Source organism: Myodes glareolus, chromosome 17 (genome assembly GCF_982192425.1).
Source record: "Myodes glareolus chromosome 17, mMyoGla1.1, whole genome shotgun sequence".
NCBI classification, from domain to species: Eukaryota; Metazoa; Chordata; class Mammalia; order Rodentia; family Cricetidae; genus Myodes; species Myodes glareolus.
In genome coordinates, this window is record NC_142042.1 from 28,285,119 (window position 1) to 28,301,188 (window position 16,070).

A 16,070-nucleotide genomic window follows, 5' to 3' on the forward strand; every position below is an offset into this window, starting at 1 on the left:
TGTTGATCGAAACCTATTTTTTGAAATTTGGAAGAACAAGCAAAGCTTAAACCCATTGAATTACAGATAGAAAAGGGGGGGTGGGTGAGTTTTGTTTAAAAATACTATGATTCTAAAAGGTACCAGATAAGCTCGATTGAACAGCTCCCCCCCCTCCCAACAAATCACGCATTTGGAACAGCACTTTAAAATCACTCAGACATGAACTCCTCCTTCAGAATAGGGGCAGAGCAGCAGTGTTTGCTGTTCTTCACTTTTGTGTTTTATAATACACAGATTAAAGCTGTTTCAGTAATCACAGGTAAGAATTATTTTAAAATTTTTATTTTGGGTCCATTAAGATTTGTGTAGCTCTGTTCATGTGAAAACTATAGTTCAAGAAATTTAGAAATAGAATTTTAAATATGGGTTATTAAAAGTTTTCTAAAATAAAATTTTTAATGAAAAAGTTATTTACCTTTATTTTGAAAATATTTGACTACGTATCACATTTTTCAAATCCTGATTTGACTACGTATCACATTTTTCAAATCCTGGGTTAGGGATGCTATATATGAAATTGGCTTTGATTGCCGTTGCTAGTGTGCTGTCAGAAATTAAGCACCATAGCAAGTGAGGGTGCCTCAGTGTGGAACTGTGTGCCAGCAAGCAAGCCTGCCTCAGTATGGAACCGTGTGCCAGCTGTAGGTTCTGTTACCCCCTTGTTGGTTTCTTCTCAAGTCTGTTTTAGCATGAGTTACTTATTCTTAAGTGCTTGTTTTAGCAGTGAAATTGTGCCTGTGTCTGAGTTCTACCTTTTGTTGTTAATGGAATCGCAGTGCAATAAATACACAGGTGAAAGCAAAGGCATGGTGGCAGGAGCAGCTGAGAGCTCACATCTTTATCTGCCAGTGGGAATGGCGTGGACTTTTGAAACCTGGAAGCTGGCCTTCGGGATACATGCCTCCTAATCCTTCCCCAATAGTTTTACTACTAGGGACCAAGTATTCAAACATGAACCTAAAGGAACCATTCTCGTCCACTTCATCAGTTTGTGAAGGGCATTAACACTCAAGGATGGATGCAACGTTAGCAAGAGTTGTGAATATGGCAAAGGTGACAGGATTGTAGAGACTGTACACAAACCTGGAGAATACACTTTAAAATTAGTTTATTTGAGACATAGTTCATATCCAAGACTGACCTCAAATTCTGTATACCCAGTGCTGGGGTTGTAGAATGCAGTGCCATGCACAGTGAAACTTCTCTTTTTACCTTACATGAACAATTAAGAGGTTAAACACTCATTTCTGTATATCACCCTTCCTGTTTTGTGTTGGTTTTTGTTGAAATATTTAAGTTCAAATCAAATTCAAATCAACATCACCTCCTGAACTTTGGGATACTTTGGAGATTTACATGATTGTTTCACATTCAGTTATTAAAAATAAGTACTGTTTAATCACTTTAAAATTCCAAATATTGGTCGCCTAACCCAACCTGTTCCCTAGACAGAACCCTGCAACCAGAAAGGCCCTCTAATGAAGTGGGTGATGAGCAAATGCAGCCCTCTAGTGTTTCTGTTTCATGCTGCATGGAATTTGGTGACATTTGAGTCTTGCTTTGAAGCTCTAAAAGTAATCGAGATACCCATACCCCTTTACCATAGCAATGCATGTTCATACTTGGTTTTTATGTGACAGTGTAGACAATTAGGATTATCCTGTACTTGATAAGCTGAGTGGTTGACTAAATAGTGTGAACTCATATGCATGCTAAATTGTGGGAGAATTAACTGAGGTGGCATAGAGCAGGTCGTAACCATGCAGTGGGACATGTGGCTATTAGGCTTAGGAAGGGATTTATGGACTGGTATTTAGGGGGAACAAGCTGCACCGTGTGTGTTTGTATGTTGCATATAGACAGACATACTGGTTCCACATGGTAGATCCCCTCATTTTTGTTTGAAAGGAAAGAAGTTGGAAAAACTGCAAGTTTTTAGGGTATAGTTTTGTGTGACTAGATAGATAAGCAAAAAAAAAGCATTAGGATTATGCCAGGTAATATTTGTGCCTTTCATGGAGAGATTGGGAAGTATGGGAGTCAATAGAGTATTCAAATTTTTAGGAAAAGTAAATACAAAGGGACCTGAGGTGAAGAATCTCAACCAGTTTGTGCAGTTCAGTCTCTAGTACAGAAATGCAGCCCTTTGCCTGAAGATGGGGGGAGGGCTTGATTTCAGGCAGATGAGTTCAGGCTACTCCCGACAGCCTTTTCTGAGTGGGGTTTATGTGTCTTGTGTATTGTTTTTGTTCTTTGAACAGGCTGGTTTGCTTGGTAATCTGCTGATAAATACTAGACAGGAGCCTAAATTGGTTAAGATGTGTGGTGGTTGGGGTTTCTCTTTAAGAAGATTTTCCCTTGTTCTAGGAATTAAAATGTTTTCCTCTTCAGCCCAATTAAGTGTTAATGGAGGGCCTCTAATGAAAAAGCCTTTCTTTGTGGTCTAGAAGTGGAAATGATTTGTCCTGAAAGAACTTTCCTGACAGGCTACTGGAGCTGATTGCTATCGCCCGAAGTCTCTTCAGAAGGTAATCTGGACTCTCCAGAATGCTGAGCAACACTTTAGATTTAAACACTTCAGGATTTAGGAACGAAGGCGATTCTGTATTTTCAAAGACAGAACACAGCATCATTGCAACTTACCTGATTGTGGCAGGTATGGGTATTCCTTTAGTTACCTGCTTCTTGGATGGGAGAAAGGAAGAGGTGTTTGGTACAAGCATGTAGTGTGGGCTAGCTGGTAAACGGGACTGTACCAGTCAGAGAAAATATGAATGAAAGAATAAATGACAGCAATGTTATGCTGCTTCTTGACATGGTAGATTTTTTTAATCAATGAGAGCAAAGGGGTAAGAAAAGCTCTATAAAATGAAGTTTTAGAAAAGAAATTATCCATATATTTGGTTCTTACATTAAATGTAAACATGAACACTGTCTGCACCATGGTAAAAGCATGCTTTGTATCATTTACCATTCTCATGCATAATTTGCATAGTTTTTGGTAGATTTAGTATTGGAAGGTACTGGAGGAAGAACTCAAGTTTGAAAAAGAAAGTAGAGGGTGCAGATGAGGTATGCAAATTCAGCTCCTCCAGCAGCAGTCGTGGGAAGCAGGGCTGTAGGGGGTAGCTGTGAAAGATAGTGCACCTTTTTACTCTTCCATGTTCTCATGTATGAAATGAAGATAATAAAGGGATCTGTCATGATTGATATGAAGAGTATATTAAATGTCATTGAGACTCCTAAGGGGCATAGATAGTTGTTGGGCAAATATGTTTGCTAAAAAGATCTAAAGGATTTTGTCAAATTTGCTATTATTGTGCTTGAAAGAATAATAGAAATCAGGCTGACTGGAGTTAGTGGCATTCCAATCATCAAAAACTTGCTGTATGACACATACTCGAGATAGAGTTCATTAGGAGCCTGAGGTGTATAAGGCAGGGCAACATAAACACTGAATGTCAGCATCACTCAAGAATAAGAATAAGCAAGCACTCTCGGAAAGTATGGAGAAAGCGATAGAATCCCATGGATAGGAGGCTGCTTCAGAGCTCAGCCGGGCTTGGCCTGAACTTTAAAGGATGGCTAGCATTTTAACATACAGAGGAACAGCACGGGGTATGCTTTATAAATTTGCAAAACTTCTGAAACAGTGGGCTTATTTCATAAGTGTGGAAAGAGGATCACAGCAGATTAGGGCAAAGAGCCTAGACAATCAGGTTAGGACACTGGGCTTTTCATTCTTCAAGTACTGGGGAACTGGAAGCTTCTGTAGAGCTATTGCTTATTATTTGACCAAGCAAGCATACCAGCCATGTGGAGAAAAGAAAACAGGAATATGAAAGATTGGTGTAAAAGGATTCCAATGAGGAAGTTTTGATGGAAGTTACCAAGATACAATGGAAGTCACTTAGCTGGTCCTTCTGTGTGTTGGTGCTTGGGATTATTCCCACTGGTTTGAACAGTAGCTGGGGATTGCTCATCAAGTAGTTATTTTCCTGGGAAACACGATTCTCTTCTGTATGTTGCATAACCTAGAGAGACGTCCCGTAACGGTTGCAGCTTCTCCATTGAAACTGATTTTGCCCCAGCCTCTGCCACTGGACCTGAGACTGGCCTACATCTGGCACATGAAAAACATGTGCATCCTTTCAGCATGGAGAGAATGTTGAGCCAGCTAGCATTTGCACCCAGTGGACTCAGTGATGGTTCTTATTGTTAGTGGCCACACCAGCATGCTGGTTAGTAACTTTAGTCCACAAGCTATAAAGCTGTCTAGACCTGTCCAATTGCGGGACACTGAATACACTGAGTTTCTGGATTCCAAGGCTGAGAATCAGATAGCTATGGTGCTATCACCTGTGATATTCCAACGAACCAGAAATCTGTCTCAGCCTGTTTGGATGGTTAAGTATTGCATTATGCATTCTAGTATAGTGTGTATGAGTGTGTGTGTGTGTGTGTGTGTGTGTGCGCGCGCGTGCGCGCGCACGTGTTGAATGAAGAATTTTAATTTTGACGTGTTGAATTTGAAGAAATACTGGGAGAGTCACATGAGCTTACTACTACATGCTTAATGTGCTTAATAATAATGAATCATAAAAATATGAAAACCTGTTAGGATGGAATGCTGTTTGAGGCTTGAGGAAGGAAACTAGGCAGAATGAAGAGGGATTTAATCTGCCACGGAAAAGGGTGGCTGGTCATTCTTGTATCCTAAAGACCCCAATACATTGGAGTTATGAAAGCTACAGGGGAAATTTAGGGACAAATGGCCAGTGGTGATGACGTTTGGACCAGCCTTCAGTGCTGGCTTCTGCAGTCAACAGGCTCTTTGTGTTCTAATTTCATTTTCAGTCACAGAAGATGTTACAGTTTTAAGAGAAGTGGGACCTCGTCAAACAGAAGGACTAAGCTGGATTGCTATCTTTTTTGAAGTAACTTAAATATTTAATTTTTATTCTATTCTAAATATTAAAGTTAAACAAAATGCATGATCCTTTTGTGTGTACCCTTAGGTATAATAAGCATTCTCAGCAACATAATAGTCCTGGGCATCTTCATTAAGTACAAGGAACTGCGGACACCTACGAATGCAGTGATTATTAACCTGGCTTTCACGGATATAGGGGTCAGTGGCATTGGCTATCCCATGTCTGCTGCTTCAGATCTGCATGGAAGCTGGAAATTTGGATATACAGGCTGTCAGGTATTGGGGAACTTTGGAATAAAACAAGATGAAATAACAGATTCAAATTTAAATGTCTTTTTAAGAATTCTAAGAACTGGGGCTGGGGAAGTGGCTCAGTGGGTAAAGTGCTTGCTTAGGAGCAAGGTGACCTGGATTAGGATGCCAACACATGGAAAAGCCCAGGGTGACAGCACACACCTTTAATTCCAGCTCGAGGGAAGAAGAGGCAGACAGGTGACTGGCTCCAGGGGGCTTCAAGGCAAGCCAGTTTAGCCAAACTCCCTGTTCAGGGAGAGACCTTAACTCAAAAAATAAAATAAAACAAAACTAAACTAAACTAAAAAGTGGAGAGCAATAGAAAAGACACTCATGTCAACTTCTGCCCTTCAAATGTTCACACATGGGAACCTGCACACATCTGTACAGGCATGTACACATCACACGTACAAAACAAAAATCCAGTAATTTAAAACAAGATATTGTAGGACAAGAGATTTGCTTTTGTGGAAAATAGCGTCAGCAATGATTGAGGATATATTTATTTTTTAATAGTTTATACTTTTTGTGTAGGGTGCTTTGCGTGCATATATAGATATATATCTTGTACCACATGCATGTAGTGCTGGTGGAGGCCAGAAGAGGGCAGTGGATTCCCTAGAACTGGAGTTACAGATGGTTGTGAGAGGCTATGTGGGTGCTGGGAATTGAACTCTGGTCCTCTGGAAGAGCAACCAGTGCTTTTAACTGCTGAACCATCTTTCTAGTCCCAAGAATCAATTCTTTAAGAGGAGGTGTAAGACCACTAATCAATAAAATTCCTCGAACCCAAAGAAACAAAATCAAGGAGCCAAACTACTGGCATTAAACTACAGAAAAAATAATCTGCATATTCCAATAAAATGCACATATTACAATTTTAAATGTATAATCTTTCATTTCAAAAAAAATATTTAGTGGCAATCATATTCACTAAGAAATGTACTCATGTTGCCATAGTTAATTTTTTACTGTAGAAGTTCCTTTGTGAGAAATGTTTATAAATGTATTTACTATTGTTTCTACTGACAAGGAAATGTATTGGCGCTAATTTGCAGTGGGAGCGTAGGCAAATACAGTTTGTGGCCATACTTTAATAGTCTATTATTCTAAGCCATAAGATAATAGAGGATAAAGCGAGAGCAATGGAGACTGCTAGATGCTCTTCAGCGTACCCGTCAGTTTGTCAGAGCCTCTGCTTTCCAATCTACACTTCAGACTTCTCTTTCTTTCTTTCATTGTGTAGCCCTGGCTGTCCTGAAACTCACTCTGTAGACCAGGCTGGCCTCAAACTCAGATCTGCCTGCCTCGGCATCCCTAATGCTGGTATTGAAGGTGTGTGCCACCATGGCCAGCGGAACTCCTTATTCTTTCAGTTGAAAATGCTAACGGGCAAATATGAAGGCAATATCAAACCTAAGATCAGGTTTAATATCTCTGTTTTTAAAAGTGAAGTCACTTTTTAAGTTAACATACAAATAAAAGTATCACACAGCTGTTTGGAGGAAGCCACTCAAACACTGCCCAGTTCCAAACTATGCTACTCAAGTGACCTTCTGTATAGTCAGAATGGCCTTTCTGAGGCAATGGAGCTTTGCTTATGGTTTTACACTTTTACTATTAATGACATTACTTTTTTATGGTTCTTGCTACTTCAGTACCCAGAAAGTTGAATTTACTTATCTACCCTGAAAAAAGAAAAATATGTAATAGAGTTAAAATAGACATACAATTAGCTTTATATCCTTTTTTTTTAAATAAAGGCTCTGTTCTTTTATTAATATCCATTCTTCCTCATCACCTAGTATTACTATCTCCTGGTCACTTTCCAAGTTATATACTGGGCCTACATTTAACCTGTTTACATTTATACATGTATACATTACAGGCTAGGATCCACAAATGAGGGAGAACACACAATTTTTGTTCTGAACTTTATCCCTTAACATTATACTTCCCAAGTCCACCCATTTCCCCCCAAATTTCTTTTTTTCCTTTCAGCTGAATAATATTCCATTTTGTACCTATGTCAGAATTTCATTATCCAGTCTATTGGTGAACATCTAGTTTGGTTTCACTTCCAGGATACCATAAAATACAACAGCAATAAATATATATTATCTTTAAAAATTTTAGATTTATACATTTGTCTTTTTTGTGTGTATGATTGTTTTGTATGCATATGTGTATGGTGCCCTATGTCTGCCTGATGCCTTCTGATGTCAGAAGACTGTATCTGATCCCCTAAGTCTGGATGACAGTCAGTTGAGAGCCACCATGTGTTTGCTGGGGTCCTGTGCAAGAGCAACAAACTTCTCTTAACTGATGAGCCTTCTTTTTAGCCCGTAATAGAATATCTGCTATCTATTTGCCAATATCTATTGTATATGTAAACAATGTATCTCAATAATATCCACCCCCAATCCCTCCACCACCTGCTACTCCCCCAGGCATTACCAGCACATCCCTCTGCCCCCTTCATGTCCTCCCTTCCCCCTCACTCTCTCCCACACACACTCTGTAACCCACTGAATGAGATTAGTGTTGCCTGTTGAGTTTTAACTGAACTTGTTGACTTGTGCAAGTAAATGCAACTGTTGTAAGTTCATGGGTGCAATGGCCATGTCATGTCCAGAAGATAGCATTGCATAGCATTCTTTCTAATCCTGTTCTTACATTCTTTCTGGCCCTTCCTTTGTGATGTTCCCTGAGCCTCTTGTCAGGGAGGGATTGATAAAGCTGTCCCTTTTAAGGCTAAGTACTCAATTATTCCCAGCAACTTATTCTCAGCATGTCGACCAGAGCCTTGCGTGAACTGACTACTGCAGAAAGAAGCTTCTGCTGAGGACATAGGGGAACACTGACCTGTGTGTAAGCAGATGTTTGGAAGGCAGTTAACAGCTCGCCCATTTAGGAAGACAACAGTGGTAGGCACCTCCTTTATGACCAGGTTTATAGTGTGCATGAATTCCTTCCTGTGGAGCAGGCCTCAAATTTGATCTAAAAGTGATTGCGTACCCCATAACCTTCTGCTGCCCACCATATGACCATTTAATATGTTTTAGGTGTAATCTAATAATGAGACAAAACTACAAATAGTTTGGGCTCGCAAGGTGGCTCAGAGGGTAAACATTTGCTGTGCAAGCCTGATAACCCAAGTTCATTCTGGGAGAGAACCAACTCCCAGAAACTGTCCTCTGACCTTCACACCTGTGCCATGGCAGGCACATGTTCACATGCACATACGTGCATACACACACACCATATGTACACAATAAAAATGGAAATGCTTCATAGGAGGGTTTTGGAATGATGGACTGTTAACGATTTGTTTTTCAGATTTATGCTGGATTGAATATCTTTTTTGGAATGGTAAGCATTGGCTTGCTCACAGTTGTAGCTGTAGACCGGTACCTGACCGTCTGCTGCCCTGATGTAGGTAATGGCATGTTTCTTGTCCTTCTCAGTGATGTCATTCACCATGTATTTAAAGTACAGACGATGATTTGAAATCAGACTCTTACTTCACTAGAAACCTCTGTTCACAAGTTCCCTACAATCCTTAAAGCACAAGATCTCATTAAGCATTCTGTAAGGCCCTGCAGGATTGGCCCTGGTTGCCTTTCCAGCTTCATCCAGGGTCACTCCTGGGTACTTTGACCCTTTGGGACTTTCGTATGTGTCCTTTTCCTAGGCCTGTAAAGCTGTTGTTCATGCTTATCCGCTACATGGTTATCATTCAGGTTTTAGGTTGTGATTTTGTCAGAATGTGAAACCTCATAAGTAGCTTTGTGCACTCTAAGGAACTCTGCTGAGAATGCACTCCATTGGGTCACCAGTGGAACCAAAGTGAGTCCTGTCATTGTGAACAACACTAATGCTGCGTGTGCTTCTCAACAGGAAGAAGAATGACCACCAACACTTACCTCAGCATGATCCTGGGCGCCTGGATCAATGGCTTGTTTTGGGCTTCAATGCCCATTGTGGGGTGGGCTAGTTATGCCCCAGATCCTACTGGAGCCACCTGTACCATAAACTGGCGGAAAAATGATACGTAAGAGATGTGTTTACATTTTATCATCAGATGCTCCTGAGGTAGACAGCTCTCCTCCTCCTACCCATGGTGTCCTTGTATAGGCTGCGGCAAAGGCTCCTTTGGTAGTGATGGTGTGGTACCAATGGAGACAAACGAAAGAGTGGATTATGCTTGCTTACAGGTCACACTCATCTCCCCTTTCTTTGATCCTTTGTTCCTTCTGTCCTCGGGAAGCAATGGCGACACCCTCCCACTCTATACTCAGAGTTGGGGTCACAAGTGGGAAGAGCGATAGTGAAGCTGGAGAGTAGGCAGCTCTAACCCAAACCTAGGCCACCTCTTTATTCTCCTTTTCAGATGGTTTGGAGTTCAAGAGTATTCTAAGGGTCCCTGCAGGGATTTGCCACTTAGTTCACCAAGGAAAATGAATGATGACTCAAAAGCAAAACAAAAACAAAAACAAAGATTTTCTAAAATAGTTTCTGTAAAGAGTCACATGTCAGGCCATGTTTCAGCCTTGCCATCACACCGTGAAGGCGCCGTCGACAGTGTGCAAGTGAGTGTACATGGCTGTGGTTTAGTAAACTATTACAAAGACAGATGATCAACAGGAACAGATAGCTCAGAGGCCATAGTTTAATGCTTGGAGTGAACTATGAGATTTAAGTCAAACATAATTTCTAAACTTTTTAATAACAAAATGACTGTTATCATTAATTCTAGCAAGTATTTCCTCTCCCCCTTCCCCTGGTTTAGGGCATTAAATGTGTTGTCATGATCGTTTTTTCCAATTTCCAGATCTTTCATGTCTTACACCCTGATGGTCATTGTGGTGAATTTCATTGTGCCCTTGACGGTGATGTTTTACTGTTACTACCACGTCACTCAGTCCATGAGAGTCTATGCTGCCCGGAACTGCACTGCGTACCTCAACCGAGACTGGGTCGACCAGGCAGATGTAACGAAGGTAAGAAGTCAAAATCCTTGAAATGTCCTTGGTAATAAAGCTTTAACTCTGCATAGCTGGAAAGTCCTGGGGCTTCTCCCAGGCTCCTTTCCTTTATCCGTAGTTCTACTACCCAGCTCTTTCTGCTCCTGTTTGTCCCTTATTGTTGAATACTATGCCTGTCTGTTCCTTGGATGTCTCTGTGTGCATGGGCCCTGGGGTTCACCCTGTAGACGGTGAGGATTCCTATGTCGAACCTGGTCCTTCCCCCTTCCCCCTTCACCCACCACACCTTTTTCTCTCAACCTGAGGTTTGGTAGAGTATTTGGTTAGATTAAAAAGCTTTCTCTCTCCTTTTGGTATGTGCAAACATTGCAAACATACCAGACTTAGGGTTTATATTGTCTTCCCCTTGGAGCTGATCCTTCCTATACCCTTGAGTGCCTTGATTTCTCCTGGTCAGGATGCTCTATAAGCAGAGAAGCAGAGACTTTCCCTTTATCATACAAACAGAGTGTAAAGGGCTCCTCTATACATTATTTGTACAGTAAGTAAAACGTGCTGCCAAATGGCTCCCAATGGAACTCACTTAAGATGGGACTGTGTTTCCAAATTGAGTTTAGAAAGTTTGTTTGGTTGAAATTAGCAAATAATAATGGGGGTGGGCAGCTGTCAGTAAAACTAGAAGTGGGTTGGAGAGGTTTTGCTGCATATTTGCAGGAAACCAGCCTTGTGTGCTTTCCCCAGCCCATGGTGAAAGGTGCTCTTTGCACTGATGCTACCCTCTTAGCAGCGGTGTCACGTGCTGCTCAACACAACCACTTGCAGTTGATGTCACAGATGGCTTCAGGAGCTGAAACAAAGAACAGTGAAGGCGGAGCCCCAGCTTCTTTTACATTACCAACAAAGCCCTGACCTAAGTGCTCATACTACTGTAGCTGTATTAACCATGTAAACATTTTAGATGCTAGCCTTGGTGATTATCTCTTTTTTCAGATGTCTGTGATAATGATATTGATGTTTCTGTTGGCATGGTCCCCTTATTCCGTTGTGTGCTTATGGGCTTGTTTTGGAGACCCCAAAAAGATTCCTCCTTCATTGGCCATCATAGCCCCACTGTTTGCAAAATCCTCTACATTCTACAACCCTTGTATTTATGTTGCTGCCAACAAGAAGTAAGTAGTGTTTGATGTGTTTCTGAACAAAATGATAGCACAGAAGGAATATTAAAGGCCGTGCATGGCTAGTGTCTAGGACTTTCAGAGGCAAATGACAGAAACCAATGACAACTGTCACAGTTAGGGTTTCTTATGCTGTGCTAAAACACCATGGTCAAAAGCAACTTGCTGAGGAGAGAGTTTCTTTCAGCCTACAGTTCTGTATCACAGTCTATCACTGAAGGAAATCAGGGAAGGAACTCGGGCCAGAAACCTGGAGGCAGGAGCTGATGCAGAGAACATGCGGTAGCGCTGCTTACAGACTTGCCCAGCCTGTTTTCTTACAGAACCACCTGCTCGGGAATGGCACTGCCCACAGTGAGCCAGGCCCTCCCGCATCAGTAGTCAATCAAGAAAATGCACCATAGCCTTGTCCATAGGCCAGTCTGATGGGGGCATTTTCTCAGACAAGGTTCTCTCTTCCCAAATGACTCTAGCCTTTGTCAAGTTGACAAACCAGCCAGCACAACCACCTAGTTTAAGGTTATTTAGCTTATACAACTATTGAAAACAGGCAAGACCTTATGAATTTAGAGCTATACTCTTGTGGCAGACTCTTCCCACACGGTGGCAGAAATATTCTTGGGCAACCCAGACACAAATTCTACCAACTCAGCAAACAAAGACCGCCTTTATCTCAAACGACCGTGTGGCAGGGAAGTTCCTGGCTGGTCGCTGGTCAGCTGGGTTTGAGTGGTTGCCGCACCAGGTATGTGAATAGTATTTTTCCAAAGAAAAGAGTAGACAGGCATCAAGCCCAGACAAGACACTTGGCTTCAGTAGGTAATTGACTGTATACTTACCAGGAGTGGCCAATCATAGACTCACTGAACTCCTGGGTAAAGTTTAGGTTATTTCATTTTCTATGACTGTTGGTTGATGAACCAATTTGTTGTGCTGAATCCTAGTACACCACAGAATGCCACTGCTGTGTCTAAGTGTGTGTGCTAATGCAAAGGTGGGAGAGAACAGTTTTTGCTCTAGATCTGTGAAAGAACACACAAACTTTAAGACGAGGTAGAGCACACAGGGGACCAAAGGACATATTATGAGATCAGAATCTGCTGGAAGTTCTTTGGGAAAGACCAGCCATTCTCAAACCCCCTCAGATCCAACTGGCCTTTGCACAGAGGACCAGATTTGTATAAAATGAATAATTTAATTCAAACAAATCACTGCACTTGGCAGTTGATGTGTCATTTTAAACACACATAGGTATTAAGTTTATCAGATGTCTCCATGTGATGAAAAATCGGCGTTGAACTATACCGTCTGTCCTATATATTTATAAAGGTTCTCAATTGGAGATGATGACATTGGGTGCAGTGACTTATTTAGAGATACCCATCCACAATAATGACTCTTTAGACAAATGTCACCATAGAACCTTCACCCAGCAACTGATGAAAACAGAGGCAGAGACCCACATCAGAGCACTGGACTGAGCTCCCAAAGTCTAGTTGAAGAGTGGGAGGAGTGAGAATATGAGTAAAGAGGCTAAGACCATGATGGGGACACCCACTGAAACAGCTTACCTGAGCTAATGGGGGCTCACCAATTCCAACCAGACAGGGATGGAGCCAGAATAGGTCCAGATTAGTCCCTCTGAATGTGGGTGACAGTTGTATGGCTAGGGCAAATTGAAGGGCCACTGGCAGCGGCACCAGGATTTATCCTTACTGCTTATATAGGCTTTTGGGGAACCTTATTCTCTTTGGATACCTTGCTCAGCCTAGATGTAGAAGGGAGGGCCTTAGACATTTCTCAAAACAATGTGCCTTACCCTCACTGAGGAGTATTTGGGGGTGGAGTGAGAGGGGGTAGGTGAAGGGGATGGGAGGAGGGGAGGGAGTGGGAACTGGGATTGGTATGTAAAATGAAAAAAGATAGTTTGTTTTCTTTTTAAAAAAAATAAATAAAAGAGAAAATAAAGAAAACAAAAGAAAAAAAGTTTCATGTTACCAGAGACTAACATTTTTTCTTTTGCTTATGACAGGTTTAGGAAGGCCGTGTTTGCAATGTTTAAATGCCAGCCTCACCAAACAATACCTGAGACAAGTTCTGTCCCAATGGATATGCCTCAAAACCCATTGACTCCTGGAAAAGTCTGAAATGCAAGAAAAGAATATGCCATTAAATATTTTACTTGTTTGGGGTTTTTTTGGCAGTACATTGATGTTGTTTTAAATATGAATTCATTTAGATCAAGTGCGCACAAACACCATTGCCTTATTGACTGCAGTTTCCTCCCTCCCGGCCAGCACAGCTCCGTTGTGCAGGAGTCGTCGTAGCCGTCACTGTGTCCTCAAGGAGAATTGAGTAGCTAGAGCTCCTTCTGTGAGTCCAGGCGCACAACTGCAGGCTCTCTTCTTTCTCTGTAGAAGGCACACATGACAGTGTGTTGATGACATGCAAACTTGGCTGAGTTTCCATTAGACAAGAAATGGCCTCTAGAATATTAGAATATTTTAATATTAGGAAAAATTAATAAGAGATTGATCAAAATTACAATCCTGAATAATTAATTGCTGAAATGAGTTGGTCAATGTTTCCAGCTATGCAAAAACATTTTAATATCTCAAAAATTTGAGTTTAGAATCAATTATTTATTCATATTACTTAAACATATTCAAACATAAACACAGCTGCTTTCTATCATGCCAGTCTATTGTTCATATACATTTTATAGTAGTATGACATCTGTTGTTATATCTGTTATAGTAGTGTAACATCTGTCGTTATATCTTTTATAGTAGTATAACATCTGTCGTTATATCTGTTATAGTAGTATAACATCTGTCGTTATATCTGTTACAGTAGTATAACACCTGTTGTTATATCTGTTATAGTAGTATAACATTGTTGTCATTGTTTTTTGTTTTTTAATTTTTCAAGACAGGGTTTCTCAGTGTAACTGCTCTGACTGTCCTGGAACTTACTTTGTAGACCAGGCTGGCCTCAAACTCACAGAGATCCACCTGCCACTGCCTCCCAAGTGCTAGGATTAAAGTCATATGCCACCACTGCCCAGCTATATATTTTGTTATATATTCTAAACTTATGTTGTTTTAAAAATATTTTAATTTGTGTGTGTGTTTGTGTGTCTGTGTACAATCATGTGGTGCATCCCTGCATGTGTGCATACGTGCCTGCTTGTCTTCAGAGGCCAGAAGAAGGCATCAGGTATTCTCAAATGGAAATTACAGGCAATTGTGAGTCACCCAAGGGTGTTGGGTACTGAATTCAGGTCCTCTGGAAGAGAATCAAGAGGTCTTAACCAGCCCCTAAATATTTCCTATGTCTGCCACTAGAATTAAGTTCAAACAGAGTAGGGCTTTTTGTATTTTTTCCTTTGTTGTATCCTTCACATATAGGCTCAATCTGCCTGGCACATGGTAGACACTCTGCGAATGGATTTGTACATTGACAGTTTGTCTTTTTTTGTTTGTTTGTTATTTGTTTTTCAAGACAGGGTTTTTCTGTATAGCTCTGGCTGTTCTGGAACTTGCTTTGTAGACCAGGGTGGTCTTGAACTCAAAGAGATCTGCCTGCATCTGTCTTCTTAGTGCTAGAATTAAAGGTGTGTGCCACCACCACGAGCTCAATTTGTCATTTTTTAATGGCTGTGGCCATTAAATATAGCACAATACGCCATTATTTAAAAGGAGACAACTAAGCTGTTTCAATTATTTACTTAATTTTTTCTTATGAGGCAAGGTCTGTTTATGTAGCCCAGCCTGACCTCAGACTGACAATGATCAGCATCTCAGTGTCTGGGATTACAAATGTGTACCACCATGCCATATATATATATATCTTTCATAGATATAAAATTGGAAACACGATAATATAAATATCTTTGTAGGGATTAGAATCAGTTTATTCTATTTGAGTTTTTATCCAGGCTAATGTTATTGGATAGAAATATAAAATGATTTATTATTACTAGCTTTCTTCATGGAATAGTTCTGTATCATATTGGCTCTTATTTCACATCCATTAAAATATTGCTGTATAATATTTCAAAGTTATGAGTAGTTATATGCTGTAGTATGAATTCATCTTATTTCCCATCTTTCTAAGTTCTTGTTAGACTATATATCTTTCTATATTGCCACCATGGTGCAGGACAATTGTCTGTATTCTGTCAATTATGTTTTAAATAAACGCTGATTGGCCAGTAGACAGGCAGGAAGTATAGGCAGGACAACCATACAGGAAGTAGACATGGGTCAATGAGAACAGGAGAATTCTGGGAAGAAGGAACTCCTGGTTGGCAGTGTGACCCCAACCACTGAAGAGACAAGATGTGACTATGCTGCTATAAAAGGTACTGAGCCATGTGGCTAACACAGATAAGAAAAATTGGCTAATGTAGATTATAAGAGTTAATAAGAAGCCTGAGCTAATGGGCCAATCAGTTTATCATTAATATAGACCTCTGTGTCTGCCTACTATAGTTTTATCGATAACATTTTCTTTGGGTAGATAATGGTAAATTACTATAGCAACCTCCTAGTTTGACTTTCCATCTTCTGCCTTTGCCCACTGCAATCATACATTAATTCCATAGCCAACTTTTAAAAATACATTTCTAGTCCT

General features: G+C 40.7%; 1 protein-coding gene across 1 annotated transcript; it reads left to right on the forward strand.

Annotated features, from left to right (window-relative positions):
- The first annotated feature begins 135 nt into the window (after nucleotides 1-135).
- Rrh (retinal pigment epithelium-derived rhodopsin homolog) lies at nucleotides 136-14,152 on the forward strand. The gene is made up of 7 exons (XM_048456896.3): nucleotides 136-2,698; nucleotides 5,061-5,251; nucleotides 8,609-8,708; nucleotides 9,170-9,323; nucleotides 10,104-10,272; nucleotides 11,248-11,426; nucleotides 13,465-14,152. The coding sequence occupies exons 1-7, from the start codon at nucleotides 2,590-2,592 to the stop codon at nucleotides 13,577-13,579; spliced, it is 1,017 nt and encodes a 338-aa protein (XP_048312853.3). The 5' UTR covers nucleotides 136-2,589; the 3' UTR covers nucleotides 13,580-14,152.
- Nucleotides 14,153-16,070: the final 1,918 nt, after the last annotated feature.

Excerpts from the sequence above, each read along its gene's own strand:
- Rrh (XM_048456896.3), top strand. The coding sequence starts at position 2,590 with ATGCTGAGCAACACTTTAGATTTAAACACTTCAGGATTTAGGAACGAA. Across the intron at positions 5,252-8,608 it reads TTGGATATACAGGCTGTCAG|ATTTATGCTGGATTGAATAT; the intron begins GTATTGGGGAAC and ends TTTGTTTTTCAG. Across the intron at positions 10,273-11,247 it reads ACCAGGCAGATGTAACGAAG|ATGTCTGTGATAATGATATT; the intron begins GTAAGAAGTCAA and ends CTCTTTTTTCAG.